General features: G+C 39.8%; 2 protein-coding genes across 5 annotated transcripts in view; both read right to left on the reverse strand.

The window, feature by feature from the left end:
* Nucleotides 1–168: 168 nt before the first annotated feature.
* tal2 (T-cell acute lymphocytic leukemia 2) lies at nucleotides 169–1,653 on the reverse strand. The gene is made up of 2 exons (XM_039658513.2): nucleotides 1,145–1,653; nucleotides 169–1,038 (listed from the first exon to the last, which is right to left on the reverse strand). Exon 2 carries the CDS (start codon nucleotides 1,021–1,023, stop codon nucleotides 694–696), a length of 330 nt encoding a protein of 109 aa, XP_039514447.1. The 5' UTR covers nucleotides 1,024–1,038; nucleotides 1,145–1,653; the 3' UTR covers nucleotides 169–693.
* Nucleotides 1,654–6,218: 4,565 nt separating this feature from the next.
* Nucleotides 6,219–19,477, reverse strand: part of shoc1 (shortage in chiasmata 1) — a 29,696-nt gene continuing 16,437 nt past the window's right edge. For 2 of the 4 annotated variants that reach the window (XM_089130581.1, XM_039658672.2), the window contains exons 19-26: nucleotides 17,821–17,929; nucleotides 17,600–17,727; nucleotides 16,434–16,521; nucleotides 16,126–16,257; nucleotides 14,428–14,577; nucleotides 13,428–13,605; nucleotides 12,537–12,917; nucleotides 6,223–6,966 (exon numbers count right to left, since the gene is read on the reverse strand). In XM_089130581.1, the coding sequence (XP_088986707.1) occupies nucleotides 6,881–6,966; nucleotides 12,537–12,917; nucleotides 13,428–13,605; nucleotides 14,428–14,577; nucleotides 16,126–16,257; nucleotides 16,434–16,521; nucleotides 17,600–17,727; nucleotides 17,821–17,929 (1,252 nt within the window). In that variant the 3' untranslated portion in view covers nucleotides 6,223–6,880. Of the gene's footprint in view, nucleotides 6,967–12,536; nucleotides 12,918–13,427; nucleotides 13,606–14,427; nucleotides 14,578–16,125; nucleotides 16,258–16,433; nucleotides 16,522–17,599; nucleotides 17,728–17,820; nucleotides 17,930–19,477 lie in introns of all 4 variants that reach the window. The other 2 variants (XM_039658673.2, XM_089130582.1) reach the window with 2 other exon arrangements.

Genomic DNA, 19,477 nt, shown 5'->3' on the forward strand with positions numbered 1-19,477 from the left:
TTAAGATAGAGTTTTCATAAGTAAAAACCTACACATAGCCCCTTTACTATCATATCGACTAATAAATTAATACAATAAAATAATAATTTTCAAGTAACGCAATTGATTTGATTCACGATGAGGGAAAAATACATCCAACAATTTTTAATAATGAACGCACAAAAATAATCTTTGGCAAAACATATTTTGTATTTGTGAATGCAGAGTAGTTTAAACAATAACATTTTCCATTTAATAAATTACAATTTAATGTACAACCAGTTGCATGTGCTGAATCCATTAATAGCATAAATATTAAATAAACACATTAAATACAATCAAATAAATTAACATTCGAAATCTGAGCTCGTTACTGGCTTCAGTCTCAAACAAAACATTCTTGAGTTTTTAGGAGATTAAATTATATAAATACTAAAAATACTTCCAAAGTGCATTCTTGACAATGCTTATGTTGTTCAGGGTTTCCACCTGATTACGCATGAGAGCAATTTTAAAGTACAGGTGAATAAAGTGTCTCTGGGTTTCCACAGATCATTCATTTCCAAACAGCATGAGTGATTGTGATGTCATAATGAACATGAAAATTCCGAGTTCCGGAAATCCACTCCAGCTTTGCATCTCCGTGGCGATGGAACTTTCAAAAAAAACGTCACAGTCACAGAATCCTCTCACAGAATGCTCAGTGGTTTAGCTCTACCACGCTTCTGAGCCGTCGCAGCTGGACCCGGGCGAAGGCGGGTCGGTGTCGCTGGTCCAGGTGCGGTCGGTGCGCAGGTTCTGCATGTTCCCCGTGAGCAGCGTGAGGAGTGCGGCTTGCGAGTGAGTCGACGGCTCTCCGCCCTGGCTCTCCAGCAGAGTCACCAGGAAGTTGATGTAGCGCATGGCCAGCCGCAGGATCTCGTTCTTGCTGAGCTTTTTCTCAGGCGGGTGCGTGGGAATGAGTTTCCGCAGCTCTGCGAAGGCTGTGTTCACATTATGTTGGCGCCAGCGCTCACGTGTGTTGGTGAAAACCTTCCTTGTCATGATACTGCGGTACTTCTGCAAAAAACAAAAAACAAAAAAAAAAACACATGATCATGCCATTGTCTGAATATTATATATAAGGGAAAAATGAATATAATTCTGCAAACAAATGATATCTTACCACTTTCTGCTGTCTTGAAGCTTTATGAACGTTGGGGCATCAGGAACAAATTTTCTGGCATGAAAAAACCCAAAAATAGTCCCGACGGCAGGTGAAAGCAGCAGTGTTTAGGAGAGATAAAACGCTGTCAGGTAATAAGCCCACATCCGTCCTCTCACGCTCACTGAACCCTTGAACAAACTCCTCAAGACAGAAAACAGGGTGAAGGAGAGAGAGGGAGAGGATGCGAGGGAGGGGTGGGATTTGGCTTGTGCCTCTCGTTTTTATAGTCCCGGGCTGTGTGACGTCGCAGGGTGTGAGTGGCAGGGGGGGGGGATTTTTTACATCTGCCATTAATGCGTTTAAATTGATTAACATAATGCATCATGTTTCCATTCACAGCTATAGCATTCGGGGACTTAATACAAGGAAATCCAGCTGTACATGTAAAACAAAATGCCGTCTAGTGTTTAAACCAAGCAGGGTACAATAATATAAAGCTTTTGTCTTATGCATCATATCCTGGACTTAATCTTCACCTCACAGCAGTGTTTATTCTATTCTTTTAATTTTATTTTGTTAAATGTTTAAATTATATGAATTATATTACTTTATAATTTGAATTCACAGCAGTTTCAAAACTATATTAAATACTAGGGCTGATTAATTGCGATTAATCGCATCCAAAATAAAAGTTTGTGTTTACATAATATATGTGTGTGTGCTGTGTATAATTATTTTGTATATATAAATACATATGCATGCATGTATATATTTAAGAAAATGTGTTATTCATATATAAAATATTTAAATTTATATATAAAATAGATTATGTATTTTTATATATTCAGTATTTACTTGCATAAATTTACTTGCATAATTCTTAAATATATACATGCATGTATATATTTAAGAAAATGTGTCATTCATATATAAATGTATTTTTATATATTCAGTATTTACTTGCAAATAATTCTTAAATATATACATGCATGTATATGTATTTATACAAAATAATTATACACAGTACACACAAATGTATTATGTAAACACAAACTTTTATTTTGGATGCGATTAATCGCAATTAAACTTTGCACAGCCAAAAATTTAATTTTGTATTAAATTACATAAATATGATTCTATTTTAAGATATTTAACTTTATAATTAATCTACTTAAATGTCCATTTTCACAGAAATAAAAAATACTAAATTACAAAATACTTCACACTGCCAGTTACATTTATAAAGAGCTTGGTTATATAAACAGGTTAGAAAAATATAAGGATTAACACTCAAAAGATTGTATTTCACCAAAAAATAATGCTTCTAAATAGTTTTGACAAATATTTTTGTTTTTGCATGTACATATTTTAAACCACAGAGTACTACTATTCAATGTAATAATATATATACATTTTTATAAATCTTTACACAATGCAGATCTTTTCTAATGGCACTTCTCTAATGGCGCTTAATGACGTGAACGAACCCGCATATACCATTTTTATTGATGTGAGTTTAAGTTTATTCATTATTATTATCTTAAACACTTCACCCCAGCGGGAAACAACAGAAACCACAAACTATTCAAAGCAGACTTATAGCCTATGAGCTCTAACGAATACGTGGCCGTTGTACAAAATGTGTTTCTCTCTTTTGTTGGGGTGCTGGACGTCCACCTGCTAACAGATCTATTACAGCGACTCTTTCCAATAGTGAAGTGACATCATAATGAAAACCTTCCTCTGATTGGACAACACTTTGCCAAAAAACAAAAAACCCACAGCATATTCACCCTGACAGAGAAATAATATGGGTTTTGTCTGAATGATGGTAATCTTGTTTAGCATGTCCTGGGGCTTCACATAAATTACACTAGGTTATGACAGAGGCAAGCTTGTGGATCAGCACATTCTTTGGGGCCGAGGTCTCCGAAGCCCCCTCTCGGTCTCTCTCTCGCACTCTCAACCTCCCTTTAGATCAAAAGCTGGTGTCTCGCTGCAGCAATTGTTGCGTTAAAAGTCTCTCTGAGAATTGTGGGGGATTTGCATAATGGGATTATGGAGGGATTAGGAGTCAGGCAGAGGACGGACACAGTTAGAACGGAGTTGAATTCACGACTCCATTCATACAGACTCGACCGCTCAACACTCCCTGCACCTGCAGAGCTGCCTTTCAGATCGGCCAAAAACTTCAACAACCCGCAAACCTGCATGAAACTCTCAAACACTCTCACCTACCTGAGCTCCGGTTTCTCGAGGCGTATCGCAATCGTTTCTCCAGCAATGCAGCTAAATGAAGACTTCCGTCGCACAGATGTTTCTCCTGCGAAAACACTCCAGTGATCTCTCAGATTCGCTCCGAAGTCTGTAATCAAATGTCAAATATTTCTCATCAAATTCTTATAACGATACCAATGATCAGAGCTGTGCGAGCCAAATGCACTATCAAATGTGTCTTTTTATTTAGCTTCAAGAAATTCTAAGACAAAGCTGATATTTACATATTTAAATGTGACTGAGAACTAAATTCTCATGATTTCCTTTAAAAATTATATTTTTAAAATATCTAAACACCACACACATTTAATTTCAAATATACACATTTTAATAAAGGAGTAGTTCGCTTTTATAAAAACTTTTGCTGATAATTTACTCACCCCCATGTCATCCAAGATGTCCATGTCTTTCTTTCTTCAGTCGAAAAGAAATTAAGGTTTTTGATGAAAACATTCCAGGATTTTTCTCCATATAATGGACTTCATTGGGAACCAAACGGTTCAAGGTCGAAAGGCACTTTCAGTGCAAACTGTTCAAAGGGCTTTATACGATTTCAGACGATGAATAAGAGTCTTATCAAACGAAACGCTCATTTAAAAAATAAATAAATAAAGTTTACGTTTTATAAGCTCAAATGCTCGCCTTGCTCTGTTCTGTAATGCGCGTTCGTGACTCTCCTATTCAAACTCGTCCATCAAAATGAACGAATCTTTTCCCGAGTCACCTCGTTCATTTTGTTCGTAGAATGAACCAAATGACACGAAAAAAGATTTGTTCATTTTGATAAACGAGTTCAAACAGGAGAGTTGAACGCGCATCACAGAACAGAGCAAGGCCACCATTTGAGCTTATAAAACGTAAACTTTATAAAAAAAAATTCTTTTTAAATGCGTGTTCGTTTCGCTTGATAAGACCCTTATTCATCGTCTGGAATCGTTTAAAGCCCTTTGAACAGTTTGTAGTTTGCACTGAAACTGTCTTTTGGACCTTGAACCGTTTGGTTCCCATTGAAGTCCATTATATGAAGAAAAATCCTGGAATGTTTTCATCAAAAACCTTAATTTCTTTTTAACTGAAGAAAGAAAGACATGGACATCTTGAATGACATGGGAGTGAGTAAATTATCAGCAAAAGTTTTTTTAAAGTGAACTACTCCTTTAAATGTTAACATGTATTGACTGTTAATCAGCCACACAAACACACATTATATATATATATATATAATGATATAATAATATATATATAATATATAATAATAATATATATATATAATGAGTGGAAAAGAGAAAAAATAACAACTTAGCTAAAAAAAATAAAAATAAAAAAGCAAGTAACTTACTGTAGTGTTTGTGGTTTGTTCAGACGGCCTCAGAAAGGACCTATTAAAAGTAGCAACTGTTCCTATTTGAGCATTTAGTACATTGTTGACAATGTAGTAAGAGTGACAATTGATTTGACCTAATGCTTGCAATGAAGAGAGTGGTTAAAAAGGGTCAGATTTGAACAGCATGCCCTGTTCTCACAGCTTTTTTCCATCTGAAAGAGCGCTGTGATTACGGTCACATTACTGACGTGTTTATTTAAAGCGCTGTGTTTTACTGCCTTAGACTGGACACACATCTTCCCCCAGTGTCCGAAAACTGTGGTTTTATTTGCTTTTGTTTGTGTAGGCAGACGTGGCAGTTCAGAAAGGAGTTATTTATGGAGGCTGTTTGGTGTTTTACAGAGGCTGAGACTAACGGGGGGTGCAGAAAGAGAGTGAAAGGGAGCGTGATGGAGAGAGGAAAATGCCCTATGGGAGTGTGTTTTCTCGAGCTCATTCCTGCGAGGGGCTGCAGTCAGACTGCTGGCGCGCTGAGATAAGCCCCTCCGACCCCCATCACTCTCCCTCTCTTCCTCCTCCTCTCAACGTGCGCTGCTTTACTCGGCTCTGACTGTCAGCGATAAGAAGATTGTCCTGTAATTGAATGACTATCTTTCTATCACGCTCATTTAAGAAAATAGCGAGAGGCTGGAAACGTGTATGGTGTGGGAGATAAATTAATGGCCACTGTCAACACAGTCGCCAATCAACATCCAGGCCGGTAATTTAGAAAATGTTTTTTTTTAACGCCAATCAATTCAGCTTCACATGCCAAACGATTAATTCAGTTCCAGACCAATACACAAATGCGTGACCTCCTCTAAATAAGCAAGAGTAACATGTAGCAAGAAATGTACGCAGTTGCTTGTTTGTAAATAAAGTAGTGCCACATTTGAATACTCTTGCATCTGAATGCATTCTTCACACCTGCTTCTGTGTACATACTATAAAGCTAACAGACGCATGTGTGCTCACGTTCACTCTCAACTGTAGGTTAAAGGTCAGTAGATAAAGGAGCCATGTAATACTGCGTCTTGTAATTAGTAATAAAAATAAGTCACTAAATGCTTTTGAGCAATCAGAAATCAAACCTTCTGCTGTGCCTGATGTACATTTAATATGATAAATCTAAAAATAAAAAACTTAATATGATAAATCTAAAAATAAAAAAAATTAATATGATAAATCTAAAAATAAAAAAAATTAATATGATAAATCTAAAAATAAAAAAACTTAATATGATAAATCTAAAAATAAAAAAACTTAATATGATAAATCTAAAAATAAAAAAACTTAACATGATAAATCTTAAAATAAAAAAAAACTTAATATGATAAATCTAAAAACAAAAAACTTAATATGATAAATCTAAAAATAAAAAAAATTAAACCCCGCAATTATAAAACAGGGTTCGCACATTTTGACTAGTAAATTTCAATGACTTTTCCAGCTATTTTTTTCACGATTTCTGTAAGATATTTTAAAAATGTTACAGACATTACATTATTAGTAGTAGTCATTAATAATCATATATTCAAAATTATTTTATCGTTTACCATTAGAAGAAAAATACAAATTATATCAAATAATAAACTATACAAATGTCCATGCCTTTTTAACATTTTTTAATTTTCATGACATTTCCAGGCTTTCCAGGCTGATGACTCTGGGATCCCAGGGAAAATAAATAAATACAAAAAAAAGTCTAATTTAATTATAAATTATATAAATTATTTAAATGATCCGGCTGCGTCTGTGTAATTTGCGTGTTGTCAGTAGATCATGCGCATAACTACTTCTACTATTACTTTACTATTCTAATTAATTTATTAATCGAATTGATTTTTTGAATTTAGTTAAACAAAAATTTTAATTTATAATATATAAATGACAAATGTTTTTTTCTTTATTGTAATTTCAGATAACTGTTCTCTGAACCAAGAATACTATAAATACACCTAGGTTAATCTTTAATATGAACAATATCTACAATTTTAAAATATATGTACATATGTCGAACTGTATTATTTTCACATTATATTCCACATAAGAACTAAATATACATATGAACATGAGAAATATTCTGAAACTGAAGAGAAAGAAGCAAAACTTTCTCAGAAAAATCTCAGTCTGGTCTGTCCGTCATTCCTGCCTGGAACTCGCTCATATAGCAGTCTTCCTCTCTTGCTGTGTGGAGGAACTGCGAATAAACACACAGACAGAAAATAATGGAGCAAAACTGTCCTGTCCTCTGGACACCAATTCTTTTGAGGTGGATTTCGGTTTAAAATTTCACATGACGTTCTGTCATAATTTCTTCACTATCATGTCGTTCCAAAACTGTATAACCTAACCTTCTATCTTCTGTGGAACACAAAATATATATATGTCTGTTTTTCGACCATATGGAGCTAAATTAATTCATTTAGAAAATACGATTCACAAATGTATAAGCTAATTCACTAAAAAAGTTTAGATATTTCCAAACACCAATTCACAAACTCATTACCCAATTCATATCGACAAAATACGATTTTCAAATGTCTTTTAAAAACCAAATTTACAATCCCAAATGCAAAGCACAATTCATAAATACGCAAATTATGTATGCATATTTATTGCATATAAATTAGGTTGTTTTTGTAAATTGCTGGTTTAAAAATTGTGAATGTAAAGCATTTGTTAATCATGTTTTCTGAATAAATTAACTGAGTGAATATTTTATTCACTCAATATTTTATCTCCATAGATCTAATGTTGTTAAAAATATTTTTGAGTGTGTGTTCCACAGAAGGAAATCATAAATGTTAAGATTCCCAAATTCAAAGCACAATTTCATAAATAAGCAAGTATGTATGTGTCACGGGGTATGGTGCAGGAGAACAGGAGTGCAGACGGAAGGAATAGGAGGAGTCCAGGTTCACACGGAAGGTAACATTTATTTCAGGATACAGGCAAGGATGCAGGTAACACGGGGTAACATTCGACATCGACCGACAATCATAGAGTAACACAAAGGGAACTAAATACACAGACTAATCAAACATAATGGGGTGAGAACAGGTGAAACAGATGATGATGACGAGGAACAGGTGGCTGATGAGGGAGTGACCACGGGATAGGGTGACGAGAGGATCCTGGGAAGTGTAGTGCTGAAGACAAGACAGACTGGTGCAGACGGAGGACTGTGACAGAACTCCCCCCTCCCGGGAGGCGTGACCTCACGCCGCGGAACAGAGGAAGGAGGGGGAACGAACTGGGGCCTGAGAGGGGCGTGGCCAGGGCGGAGCAGGCTGAGGGCGTGGCCAGGGCGGAGCAGGCTGAGGGCGTGGCCAGGGCGGAACAGGCTGAGGGCGTGGCCAGGGCGGAGCAGGCTGATGGCGTGGCCAGGGCGAAGCAGGCTGAGGGCGAGACCAGGGCGAAGCAGGCTGAGGGCGTGGCCAGGGCGGAGCAGGCTGAGGGCGTGGCCAGGGCGGAGCAGGCTGAGCGGTCTCTGGCGCTGGCTGGACGGTCTCTGGGGCTGGGCTGGTCGGGCCCAGCGAAGAAGAGAGCTCGGGCTCGGAGGAACTGGACGGAACCAGCAGTGAAGAGCGTTCAGTCTCTGGAGGACTGGACGGAACCAGCAGTGATGAGCATACAGTCTCTGGATGGCTGGACGGAACCAGCAGTGAAGAGCATACAGTCTCTGGAGGGCTGGACGGAACCAGCAGTGAAGAGCGTTCAGTCTCTGGAGGGCTGGACGGAACCAGCAGTGATGAGCATACAGTCTCTGGATGGCTGGACGGAACCAGCAGTGAAGAGCATACAGTCTCTGGAGGGCTGGACGGAACCAGCAGTGAAGAGCATTCAGTCTCTGGATGGCTGGACGGAACCAGTAGTGAAGAGCATACAGTCTCTGGAGGGCTGGACGGAACCAGCAGTGAAGAGCATTCAGTCTCTGGAGGGCTGGACGGAACCAGCAGTGAAGAGCATTCAGTCTCTGGATGGCTGGACGGAACCAGCAGTGAAGAGCGTTCAGTCTCTGGATGGCTGGACGGAACCAGCAGTGATGAGCATACAGTCTCTGGAGGGCTGGACGGAACCAGCAGTGAAGAGCATTCAGTCTCTGGAGGGCTGGACGGAACCAGCAGTGAAGAGCATTCAGTCTCTGGATGGCTGGACGGAACCAGCAGTGAAGAGCGTTCAGTCTCTGGATGGCTGGACGGAACCAGCAGTGATGAGCATACAGTCTCTGGAGAGCTGGACGGAACCAGCAGTGAAGAGCATTCAGTCTCTGGAGGGCTGGACGGAACCAGCAGTGAAGAGCATTCATTCTCTGGAGGGCTGGACGGAACCAGCAGTGAAGAGCATACAGTCTTTAGAGAGCTGGACGGAACCAGCGGTGGAGAGCATACTGTCTCTGGAGGGCTGGACGGAACCAGCAGTGAAGAGCATTCATTCTCTGGTGAGTGGGACGGAACCAGCAGTGAAGAACATTCATTCTCTGGTGAGTGGGACGGAACCAGCAGTGAAGAGCATTCATTCTCTGGTGAGTGGGACGGAACCAGCAGTGAAGAGCATTCAATCTCTGGAGGGCTGGACGGAACCAGCTGGGAAGAGTATTCAGTCTCTGGAGGGCTGGGTGGAACCAGCAGTGAAGAGCATTCAGTCTCTGGTGAGTGGGACGGAACCAGCAGTGAAGAGCATTCATTCTCTGGTGAGTGGGACGGAGCCAGCAGTGAAGAGCATTCATTCTCTGGAGGGCTGGACGGAACCAGCAGTGAAGAGCATACAGTCTTTAGAGGGCTGGACGGAACCAGCAGTGAAGAGCATTCATTCTCTGGTGAGTGGGACGGAACCAGCAGTGAAGAGCATTCATTCTCTGGTGAGTGGGACGGAACCAGCAGTGAAGAGCATGCATTCTCTGGTGAGCTGGACGGAACCAGCAGTGAAGGGCATTCAGTCTCTGGTGGGCTGGACGGAACCAGCAGTGAAGAGCATTCATTCTCTGGTGATCTGGACGGAACCAGCAGTGAAGAGCATTCATTCTCTGGTGAGTGGGACGGAACCAGCAGTGAAGAGCATGCATTCTCTGGTGAGCTGGACGGAACCAGCAGTGAAGGGCATTCAGTCTCTGGTGGGCTGGACGGAACCAGCAGTGAAGAGCATTCATTCTCTGGTGATCTGGACGGAACCAGCAGTGAAGAGCATTTTGTCTCTGGAGGACTGGACGGAACCAGCAGTGAAGAGCATACTTTCTCTGGAGGACTGGACGGAACCAGCAGTGAAGAGCATTCATTCTCTGGTGAACTGGACGGAACCAGCAGTGAAGAGCATACTGTCTCTGGAGGACTGGACGGAACCAGCAGTGAAGAGCATTTATTCTCTGGTGAGCTGGACGGAACCAGCAGTGAAGAGCATTCAGTCTCTGGTGGGCTGGACGGAACCAGCAGTGAAGAGCATTCATTCTCTGGTGATCTGGACGGAACCAGCAGTGAAGAGCATTTTGTCTCTGGAGGACTGGACGGAACCAGCAGTGAAGAGCATTCATTCTCTGGTGAGCTGGACGGAACCAGCAGTGAAGAGCATTCAGTCTCTGGTGGGCTGGACGGAACCAGCAGTGAAGAGCATTCATTCTCTGATGATCTGGACGGAACCAGCAGTGAAGAGCATTCATTCTCTGGTGAGCTGGACGGAACCAGCAGTGAAGAGCATTCAGTCTCTGGTGAGCTGGACGGAACCAGCAGTGAAGAGCATTCAGTCTCTGGTGGGCTGGACGGAACCAGCAGTGAAGAGCATTCATTCTCTGATGATCTGGACGGAACCAGCAGTGAAGAGCATTCATTCTCTGGTGAGCTGAACGGAACCAGCAGTGAAGAGCATTCATTCTCTGGTGAGCTGGACGGACCCAGCAGTGAAGAGCATTCAATCTCTGGAGAGCTGGACGGAACCAGCGGTGAAGAGCATTCAATCTCTGGAGAGCTGGACGGAACCAGCGGTGAAGAGCATTCAGTCTCTGGAGAGCTGGACGGAACCAGCGGTGAAGAGCATTCAATCTCTGGAGAGCTGGACGGAACCAGCGGTGAAGAGGATTCAATCTCTGGAGAGCTGGACGGAACCAGCGGGGAAGAGCATTCAGTCTCTGGAGAGCTGGACGGAACCAGCGGTGAAGAACATTCAATCTCTGGAGAGCTGGACGGGACCAGCGGCGAAGAGCATTCAGACTCTGGAGAGCTGGACGGAACCAGCGGCGAAGAGCATTCCATCTCTGGAGAGCTGGACGGAACCAGCGGGGAAGAGCATTCAGTCTCTGGAGAGCTGGACGGAACCAGCGGTGAAGAGCATTCAATCTCTGGAGAGCTGGACGGAACCAGCGGTGAAGAGCATTCAATCTCTGGAGAGCTGGACGGAACCAGCGGTGAAGAGCATTCAATCTCTGGAGAGCTGGACGGAACCAGCGGGGAAGAGTATTCAGTCTCTGGAGAGCTGGACGGAACCAGCGGTGAAGAGCATTCAATCTCTGGAGAGCTGGACGGAACCAGCGGTGAAGAGCATTCAATCTCTGGAGAGCTGGACGGAACCAGCGGTGAAGAGCATTCAATCTCTGGAGAGCTGGACGGAACCAGCGGTGAAGAGCATTCAATCTCTGGAGAGCTGGACGGAACCAGCGGTGAAGAGCATTCAATCTCTGGAGAGCTGGACGGAACCAGCGGGGAAGACTCGGGCTCGGCAGGGCTGACTGTGAGCGCAGGCTCGGCAGGGCTGACGGTGCGCGCAGGCTCGGCAGGGCTGACGGTGAGCGCAGGCTCGGCAGGGCTGACGGTGAGCGCAGGCTTTCTGGGGACAAGTATCCAACGGGGCCGGCGGATCGGGGGTAGAATCCCCTGGAAGCTCCCGGCGTCCATGTTGCTTTAGGTGGTCGGTCGATCTGTCACGGGGTATGGTGCAGGAGAACAGGAGTGCAGACGGAAGGAATAGGAGGAGTCCAGGTTCACACGGAAGGTAACATTTATTTCAGGATACAGGCAAGGATGCAGGTAACACGGGGTAACATTCGACATCGACCGACAATCATAGAGTAACACAAAGGGAACTAAATACACAGACTAATCAAACATAATGGGGTGAGAACAGGTGAAACAGATGATGATGACGAGGAACAGGTGGCTGATGAGGGAGTGACCACGGGATAGGGTGACGAGAGGATCCTGGGAAGTGTAGTGCTGAAGACAAGACAGACTGGTGCAGACGGAGGACTGTGACAGTATGCATATTTCTGAATGTTTTGTATTTTGTGAATATAAATTAAGTTGTTTTTGTGAATTGCTCTTTGCATTTTTTTTTTGTGAATGTAAAGTAACATGCATTTGTCAATAATGTTTTAAATGTAAATAAGTTTTTACTGTTTTAAATTAAATGTTTTAAATTAAATTTTAAATTTATCCCCATAGATCTAATGTTGTTAAAATTATATTTTTTTTGTGTTCCACAGAAGGACGGAAGTCATACATGTTAAGATTCTCAAATTCAAAGCACAATTTCATAAATAAGCATGTATGTTTGCACATTTCTGAATGTTTTGTATTTTCCCAATATGATTTAGATTCAGAATTTGTGAATTGCTGTTTGGAAACACATACACACTTTTTGTTAAATGTAAATGAGATTATTGAGACTATTTTATCTCCATAGATCTAACGTTGTTCAAAATATCCTTTTTGCGTCCTGCAGAAGAAAGGAAGTCATACAGGATAGGAATGTGTGTTGCTGCATGCATGCGAGTGTGAGTACCACTGTGGGCGTCTTCTCCTCCTTGCCTCTTCCTCTCCTCTCCGGTCCTGTGAGGCGGATCGTTCTCAGGTGAGCTCCAGTGAGTCTGACCCTGCGGCCTAAAACTGAATGCACACGCAGGGTTCCTGTGCCCCAGCACTTCAGGAGCGGGCAGAGGAGCCGGGGGAACACGGGCAGACCCTCGGGGAACAGCTCGGCCTGGCACTGGATTTGGATTTTGAATGAATCCTTCACCCTGCGGCTGCCAGGCACTCGCTGTAGCTGAAGCTTGGCTGAACGGATTTGGCAAAAAGGGGTTGAATGAGTGAGAGTGAGTTGAACCTGGAAGAGATAATTCGTTTTTTCTCCATGTTTCCTCTCCTCTTCTTCTGTTATGATCTGCTAATGTGATAAAGAAACAATTAAAATTATGGCTCTGAAAAAAATATTTACTCATTTTTTTTACTCAAAGGGTCCAAAATTAGTGTTTGTCCATAGCCACATCTATCAACCTCTACCAACCATATATATTTTCAACTGGATATTTAAACTGTATAGTGACCAGTGATGGAAAGAGTACTGAAAAAAAGCTAATTTAAAAGTACCCATGGGTAGTGAGTAGTGAGTACCTCCTTATAATAAACACTGTGCACTATAATTAATAAATATAAAACAATTGCACATTGCACGTTGTTTGGATAACAATTAAATCCAAACACAGCTATGCAATATTACAAAAGCTTTAAGTAAACATTTATTTTATATATTTAGACAGTCATTTTAAACATATATTTCAAATCTTATCATTATTTTTATAATTTATTTTCATAAATATATAAATATTAGTTATAATGACCAAAGCAGTCTGTAAAAATTGAAGCAAATTTGTCTTCTCTAAACACTAAGACTGACCAATCAACTGGCTACGTGGCGTCTTATCCTCCAGATGTAACGTATCAAGATCCTGAGTCCCGAGAGGCAGATGAGGATGAGGAGGGTGAGGTGGGCTGTTTATATGTGAGAAGAGTGTATTCTCACTCTTCATGGTGGCCTTTTTGACTTTGGACTCGGCTGTGATTTCACTGAAAAGCTGCGGAAAAACATAGAGTGTGAAAAAAGCCAAAATTTTGATGTGAATTTTGGGATATTGCATAAAAAACACTGAATGGAAACGCCAATATGAGCATAAATTCTAAAAAAGGAGCATAAAACACACACATGCGTTCAATTTGAGGCGGACAATATTTTTCTCTAAACAATCTACGATGGGGACCCATTTTACAAATAAATTCCTTTTTTTAGGCGAAACAAAAAACTCATGTGACTTTGCCTTAACAGAAGGTGTGATTAATTAAACTGGACTAACCAGAGGATCAATCTCATCACAGAGAATCTCAAATGTTGGTTTGGCCATTCTGAAATGCCCGATCCAAAGTCTTCTCTTATTTTTTGTGATTTTCCAAAAGTCTATGGGGAAAATTCATAGCTTTTCGATCGAGGGAACCTATGCGCCGCTAACTTCCAAGTTGTCCTACATAGTGACATCATCACTTCGGCACTCTATGGCGCAGAAACCTAAAGATGTCCGAGTTCCCCGTGCAACTGATACTCAACTGCCATTGGTTCATCTGTGTTCAAGGGGAGGGGCTTACCAATAGGTCAGTTACAGCAACTTACATTTTTTTTAATACACATTTTTCACAAATTTCCTAAGAAGTGACAATTTTGTTCTCTTAAACACATGGGACGGAAACGGTGCTTCATTCCCAAATGATTTATGCAATATTCAAATTTTGCTGAAGTTAAATTCTTGAAAGACTTTGGATTGAAACAGTTACTGTCAACAAGACTAATTAACCAACAATGTGCCCTGTGACAGTTTGATCTTGGATTCTAGTTTCACTAGTAGTACCTTAATGACTTTGTGAGGGATCTGTGGGAACATTTCCTGCAGCTCAGAGTAAGAAGCTCCCAGCAGCCACTGCAGCGATGGAGCTCTCCTCAACATCAGTTGAGCAACCAGAGGATTAATGCAGGGAAACTGCAATAGGCAATCCTCTGCCTAAAATAAACACACATTAATGCATCAGTGAAATGAGCAAACAGAATGATATTAAAATTTTAGCCCCATCTATTCCAAATCTTGTGGAGTTGATATTTTGCATGCATTTGTCATACTTATATTAACTGTGTTACTAGCTACTTAATTACTAGCTACTGATTGGATACTCAAAATATCAATTTCCTTAACAATTAGGGTAATAACTTGAAAAACCTTGGTTGCAGTAAATAAAATAAGCAAGATAAGCACAAAACAAAAAAACAAAGCCTGAGTGATTTTGTTGAACTCATTCAGAATGAAGAATGACTTATATTTTATATATATATATATATATATATATTTATTTTATATATATATATATATATACTTTTTTTACACATCTAAAAGTGCTGACAAATAGTAGGGATACAGCAATGAAATGTTATCTTAGATGAAATATTATGAATAGGGTTGGGTATCGAGAATCGAGTATCGATTGGAATCGGGACTAACTTTTAGTTTTTCCCGGAATCGTTCAAAAGTTAAAATTTCGATTCCTAGTTTCAATATTCACAGTCCGCCGACCGGAAGAAGAAACCGCTGAACAACACCAACGAAGAAGCGTCTACCGGAAGTGTTGGCATAACCACGCGAGTCGAACATGAGTAGCTTACGTCGGCGGTCCAAAGTGTGGCTTCACTTTTCTAAAAATAACGAAATCTCGGCAAAATGCAAAATTTGTGACAAAAGGAGTATTTGTGACAGAAGGAGTATTTCCTTCAGAAAGGAGTATTTCCTTCAGAAAGACCGTTGGTTAGCAAGGTTAGCTAAACTTTTTTGACCCTGCCTCTTAAAACAATCAGAATCGAGAATCGTTAGGAACCGGAATCGAAACAAGAAATCGGAATCGGAATCAGAATCGTTCAAATTCAAACGATACCCAACCCTAATTATGAATATCTTATGCATATTTTAACTGAACTGAAATGTTTTTTTTTTTTAACCTATCATGGTTCCAGAGACATGGCTCCAGTGAAAAAAAACATGATTTATAATTTAATCAAGGACAACTTATAAATAAATAAAAATCCATATTAATTTATGCCTTTTTAAAATGTGTAATAAAGGTGCAAAAAGTCAAATAAAAATCTGAAAAGAACTCAATATTTAATTTTGTGTTCTTGGTTCTAATTTAAATGTTGGTTTACAACAAAGCATTTTAAAAATACAACAACGCATAATTTTTCTTTTTAAAAACTTTTCGCATGGTTAATAGACGCAAATGTACAGGGACCATTTCTATTTATCTTTAATCAATCAATCAATCAATCAATAAATCGTTTATTTATAGAGCACGTTTAAGACACAACCGAGGTTGAACAAAGGTTGACTTTAACTTTAATAAATACATTAATCTATATTAAATACTGAGTTAAAGCCTGAGGACATCATGATTTTGATTCATTGATGATGAGTGACTAAAAAGTAATCATTTTGATGAAATAAAGAAAATTAATACTAAATAGGACAATTTGTATGTGCTATGAACATTTTAGACCTGTCATTCACCTTTGTGGGTCGCGCACTGAGCCAGTCTCTATCCAACCAGCTCAGTCCATCTCTCTCTGAATTCATCAGTGTATGTAAGGAGATCTGATAGATGTAGCTAGCTATCTCTTCTTCCTCACACACCATTAACACCTGAAACAAACATACACCACATGCCATGTCAACAAATACACACTCAACTTAGAATGGAAGTACGTATTTTTTTTCAATAGCATAAAAACGGGAAATGTCAAACCTGACATTGGTATAACCTTCAGAATTTGTTTATCTGCTATTAAAATTACCATAATAAATTAGGAAGAAAATACCTTGACATCAAACTTGTCAGACTTGCTTCCGAACAACACAGACGCAGAGTAGATGAGAACCAGATTGGTATAGATGTTACTGGAAATCCTAAAATTGGAGGAAAATAGTGTTTAGTCTTTGAATCAACATAAACAAAACAGTGTGTCAGTCACGGTTGCTGTTTTGTCTTCTGTTGGCTCTGAACAGGAATCAACACGTATAATGCTTCACAGGACGGCTATAGATGGAATAAAAAAGCACAACCACAATTCAATATGCAAACAGTGCAGTCCTGATTATTACTGTATAATGAAAAGTGACAGTCCAATATTTCAACCAGGCCGGTTAATTAGCTGATATTTGGTCATTTAACAGAAGTACCCTAGTGAAAAAAACTATACCAAAATGTACTTCATGCAAGTATACTAAAAATTCATTAACATATTTACTGACATATCGCTTGAGACTTGAAAAAATATTATAATTAAACTGTATTTGGAGTACTTCTTTATTGCATTAAGCCTAAAATGTGTTTTAATATCACTATGATCTCTTTATAATATCAGTCTTTAAATGCAAGTTAAAGTGTACCTAAAGTATACTTTAGTACAATAGCATACTAAAGTACAATAGCAGGGTATTTATTGTACATGTATACTTTCAATTTATTTTCCACTAGGGTAGTCATTCCATTCCAATATCCATCAACAACCTTGCAACATTAATATTCATAGTATATCAATATCATCTATATTTGTATTTTGAGCACATATAGTGTAAAATAAATGCTAATTTAAATTCAACAACTGTATTTCATATCAGCATTATATCAGTGACAAAAAAAGTCAGTGTTCAGCGAGTGAAAATATATCTATGCTAAACTTATGCTTACCCCTAACACACACACACACACATTGGCAAGTAAAATCTGAGAATTTAATAGCCAATGGCTAATGATAGACATTATTTTATCGCCAAGAGAGAAGATTTAGTCGCATATGCAGAGGGTTGACATTTTAATTTTGTGCAATAATTTTTTTTGTGCTGGGGTCAATGAAAATCCATTACAAGTACATAAATTAACTACCAGCCCAATTGGGACTTCAGAAACAAATCCTTACTGTTGAGCCCTGATAATAATGAATGGTTACATGATCACACAAATGTAAATGTATTTGAAACTGACAGTGCCCTGTGGTTCTCGGCGCAGTGCAGGATGAGCCAGCAACGGCTGAACTGCAGAGATAGGGCTGAGAGTCTCTTGACGACACACTCGGATGCTTCTCCAATCTTCTTCTCCAACTCACTCAGCTCCTGAACACACACACACACACAGGATTTACATGTTCAGTCCAGGGTCACATTGTGAATGGTGGATCTGGTGAGCAAGTGTGCATCGAGCATCACCTGGATGAGGATTGCAGTGGTCTCATCCACAGTGATGACATCATAATGGGTGCCGCCCAGCTGCAGTGCAGATGGAGAGTGTTTCCTCTCCAGCAGAAAAATATTGTATCTGCCAACAACAGTCTCTGTATATCAGTATACACTCTTTATAAAGGTTCTACATTGGCATCTATGGATCCATGAAAAAAAGGTTTTGTTCAGTTTGATCCGGACCGAGACTACCTCTTTTCGTCGGACCAAATTTCATCTGTTTCACACCAGAGGTTTCACGCCTATAATTTTGTTTCGGACCAAACTGAAAAATCCGAAAGTCCGGACCAAACAAGGTAGGTGTGAAAGGGCCCTTAAATAAAATAGCTTAGAAAATGAAAAAGTCTTAGTAAATAAGCTTCACTATTAGTAGAGACATGCTGCCAGGTGTAATTCACACGCAATCGCTGTCTCACACACTAATGTAATCATTAATAAATGTAATCTTTACTGTTCTACTTTTGTAGGAGCCAGTGACATTTATTTTGAAGTTAATTTATTGACCCCTGCTGGTGAATCATGACCTTGCGGTCTTGGAAGGCCTTGGAACAGAAGGAGTTAAAAGGATACTCCACTTTTTTTGGAAATAGGCTTATTTTACAACTCCCCCAGAGTTAAACAGTTGGGTTTTACCGTTTTCGAATCCATTCAGCCGATTTTTTGATATTTAGAAGAATATCAGTAACCAGACAGTTTCTGGTCTCATTGACTTTCATAGTATATTTTTTTTCCTACTATGGAAGTCAATGAGACCAGAAACTGCCTGGTTACTGATATTCTTCTAAATATCAGAAAATCGGCTAGATGTACTTGAAAACGGTGAAACTCAACTGTTTGACTCTGGGGGAGTTGTAAAATGAGCCTATTTCCAAAAAGAGTGGAGTATCCCTTTAAATCTGCACACCTGTGCCAATTAGTGGCATAAGGTAGACAAAGGAGGAACCCATGTGTTGAACAGTTTTTGTAATTGGACGTTGGAAATGCATGGACGCCAGCAGACATATAGTTTTCAATTTATAGAGAGCCGAAGTTACGACGTCACTCTGTAGGCCAAAACGCGGAAGTGAGTTAGCATTTTAACACTATGGTTCCCTCGCTCTAAAGCCTATGGGATTTTTGAATGGGTTTTTGCTAAATCGCCTGAAATAAGGTCTGTGGTGAACAAAGCCTCTAAATATTTTCACATTTTGATCTATAACATAGAACACACATTTATAACCTGCTTGTGGTTTTTTAAACTTTATAGTGTCTGATTGTGTTTTTTAAAATCTTTATATAGGCTTCAAAATGTATAAATGTTGGAATAACTTGTAAAGATTATCTTGCTAGACAAAACGTGTAAGGGTCACAAGCCTTTGTTAAGTCTTTGTTATTTTTTTGCGATTTTCCAAAAGTCTATGGGGAAAATGCATTGCTTTTCGACCGAGGGAACCCATGCGCCGCTAGCTTCCGAGTCGTCCAACAAAGTGACGTCATCACTTCGGCACTCTATTTACTTGTCGGTTTATTTATTGAGAGAATCAAATACTATACTGGAATAAAACGAACAATCTATTGAAACCCCCGAGGTGTCCGAAGTGACTTACTGGAAGGCACTACAACTTTATCTATATCTGACTTAGAATAA

This window comes from Pimephales promelas, chromosome 4 (genome assembly GCF_988280905.1).
Source record: "Pimephales promelas chromosome 4, fPimPro1.hap1.1, whole genome shotgun sequence".
NCBI classification, from domain to species: domain Eukaryota; kingdom Metazoa; phylum Chordata; class Actinopteri; order Cypriniformes; family Leuciscidae; genus Pimephales; species Pimephales promelas.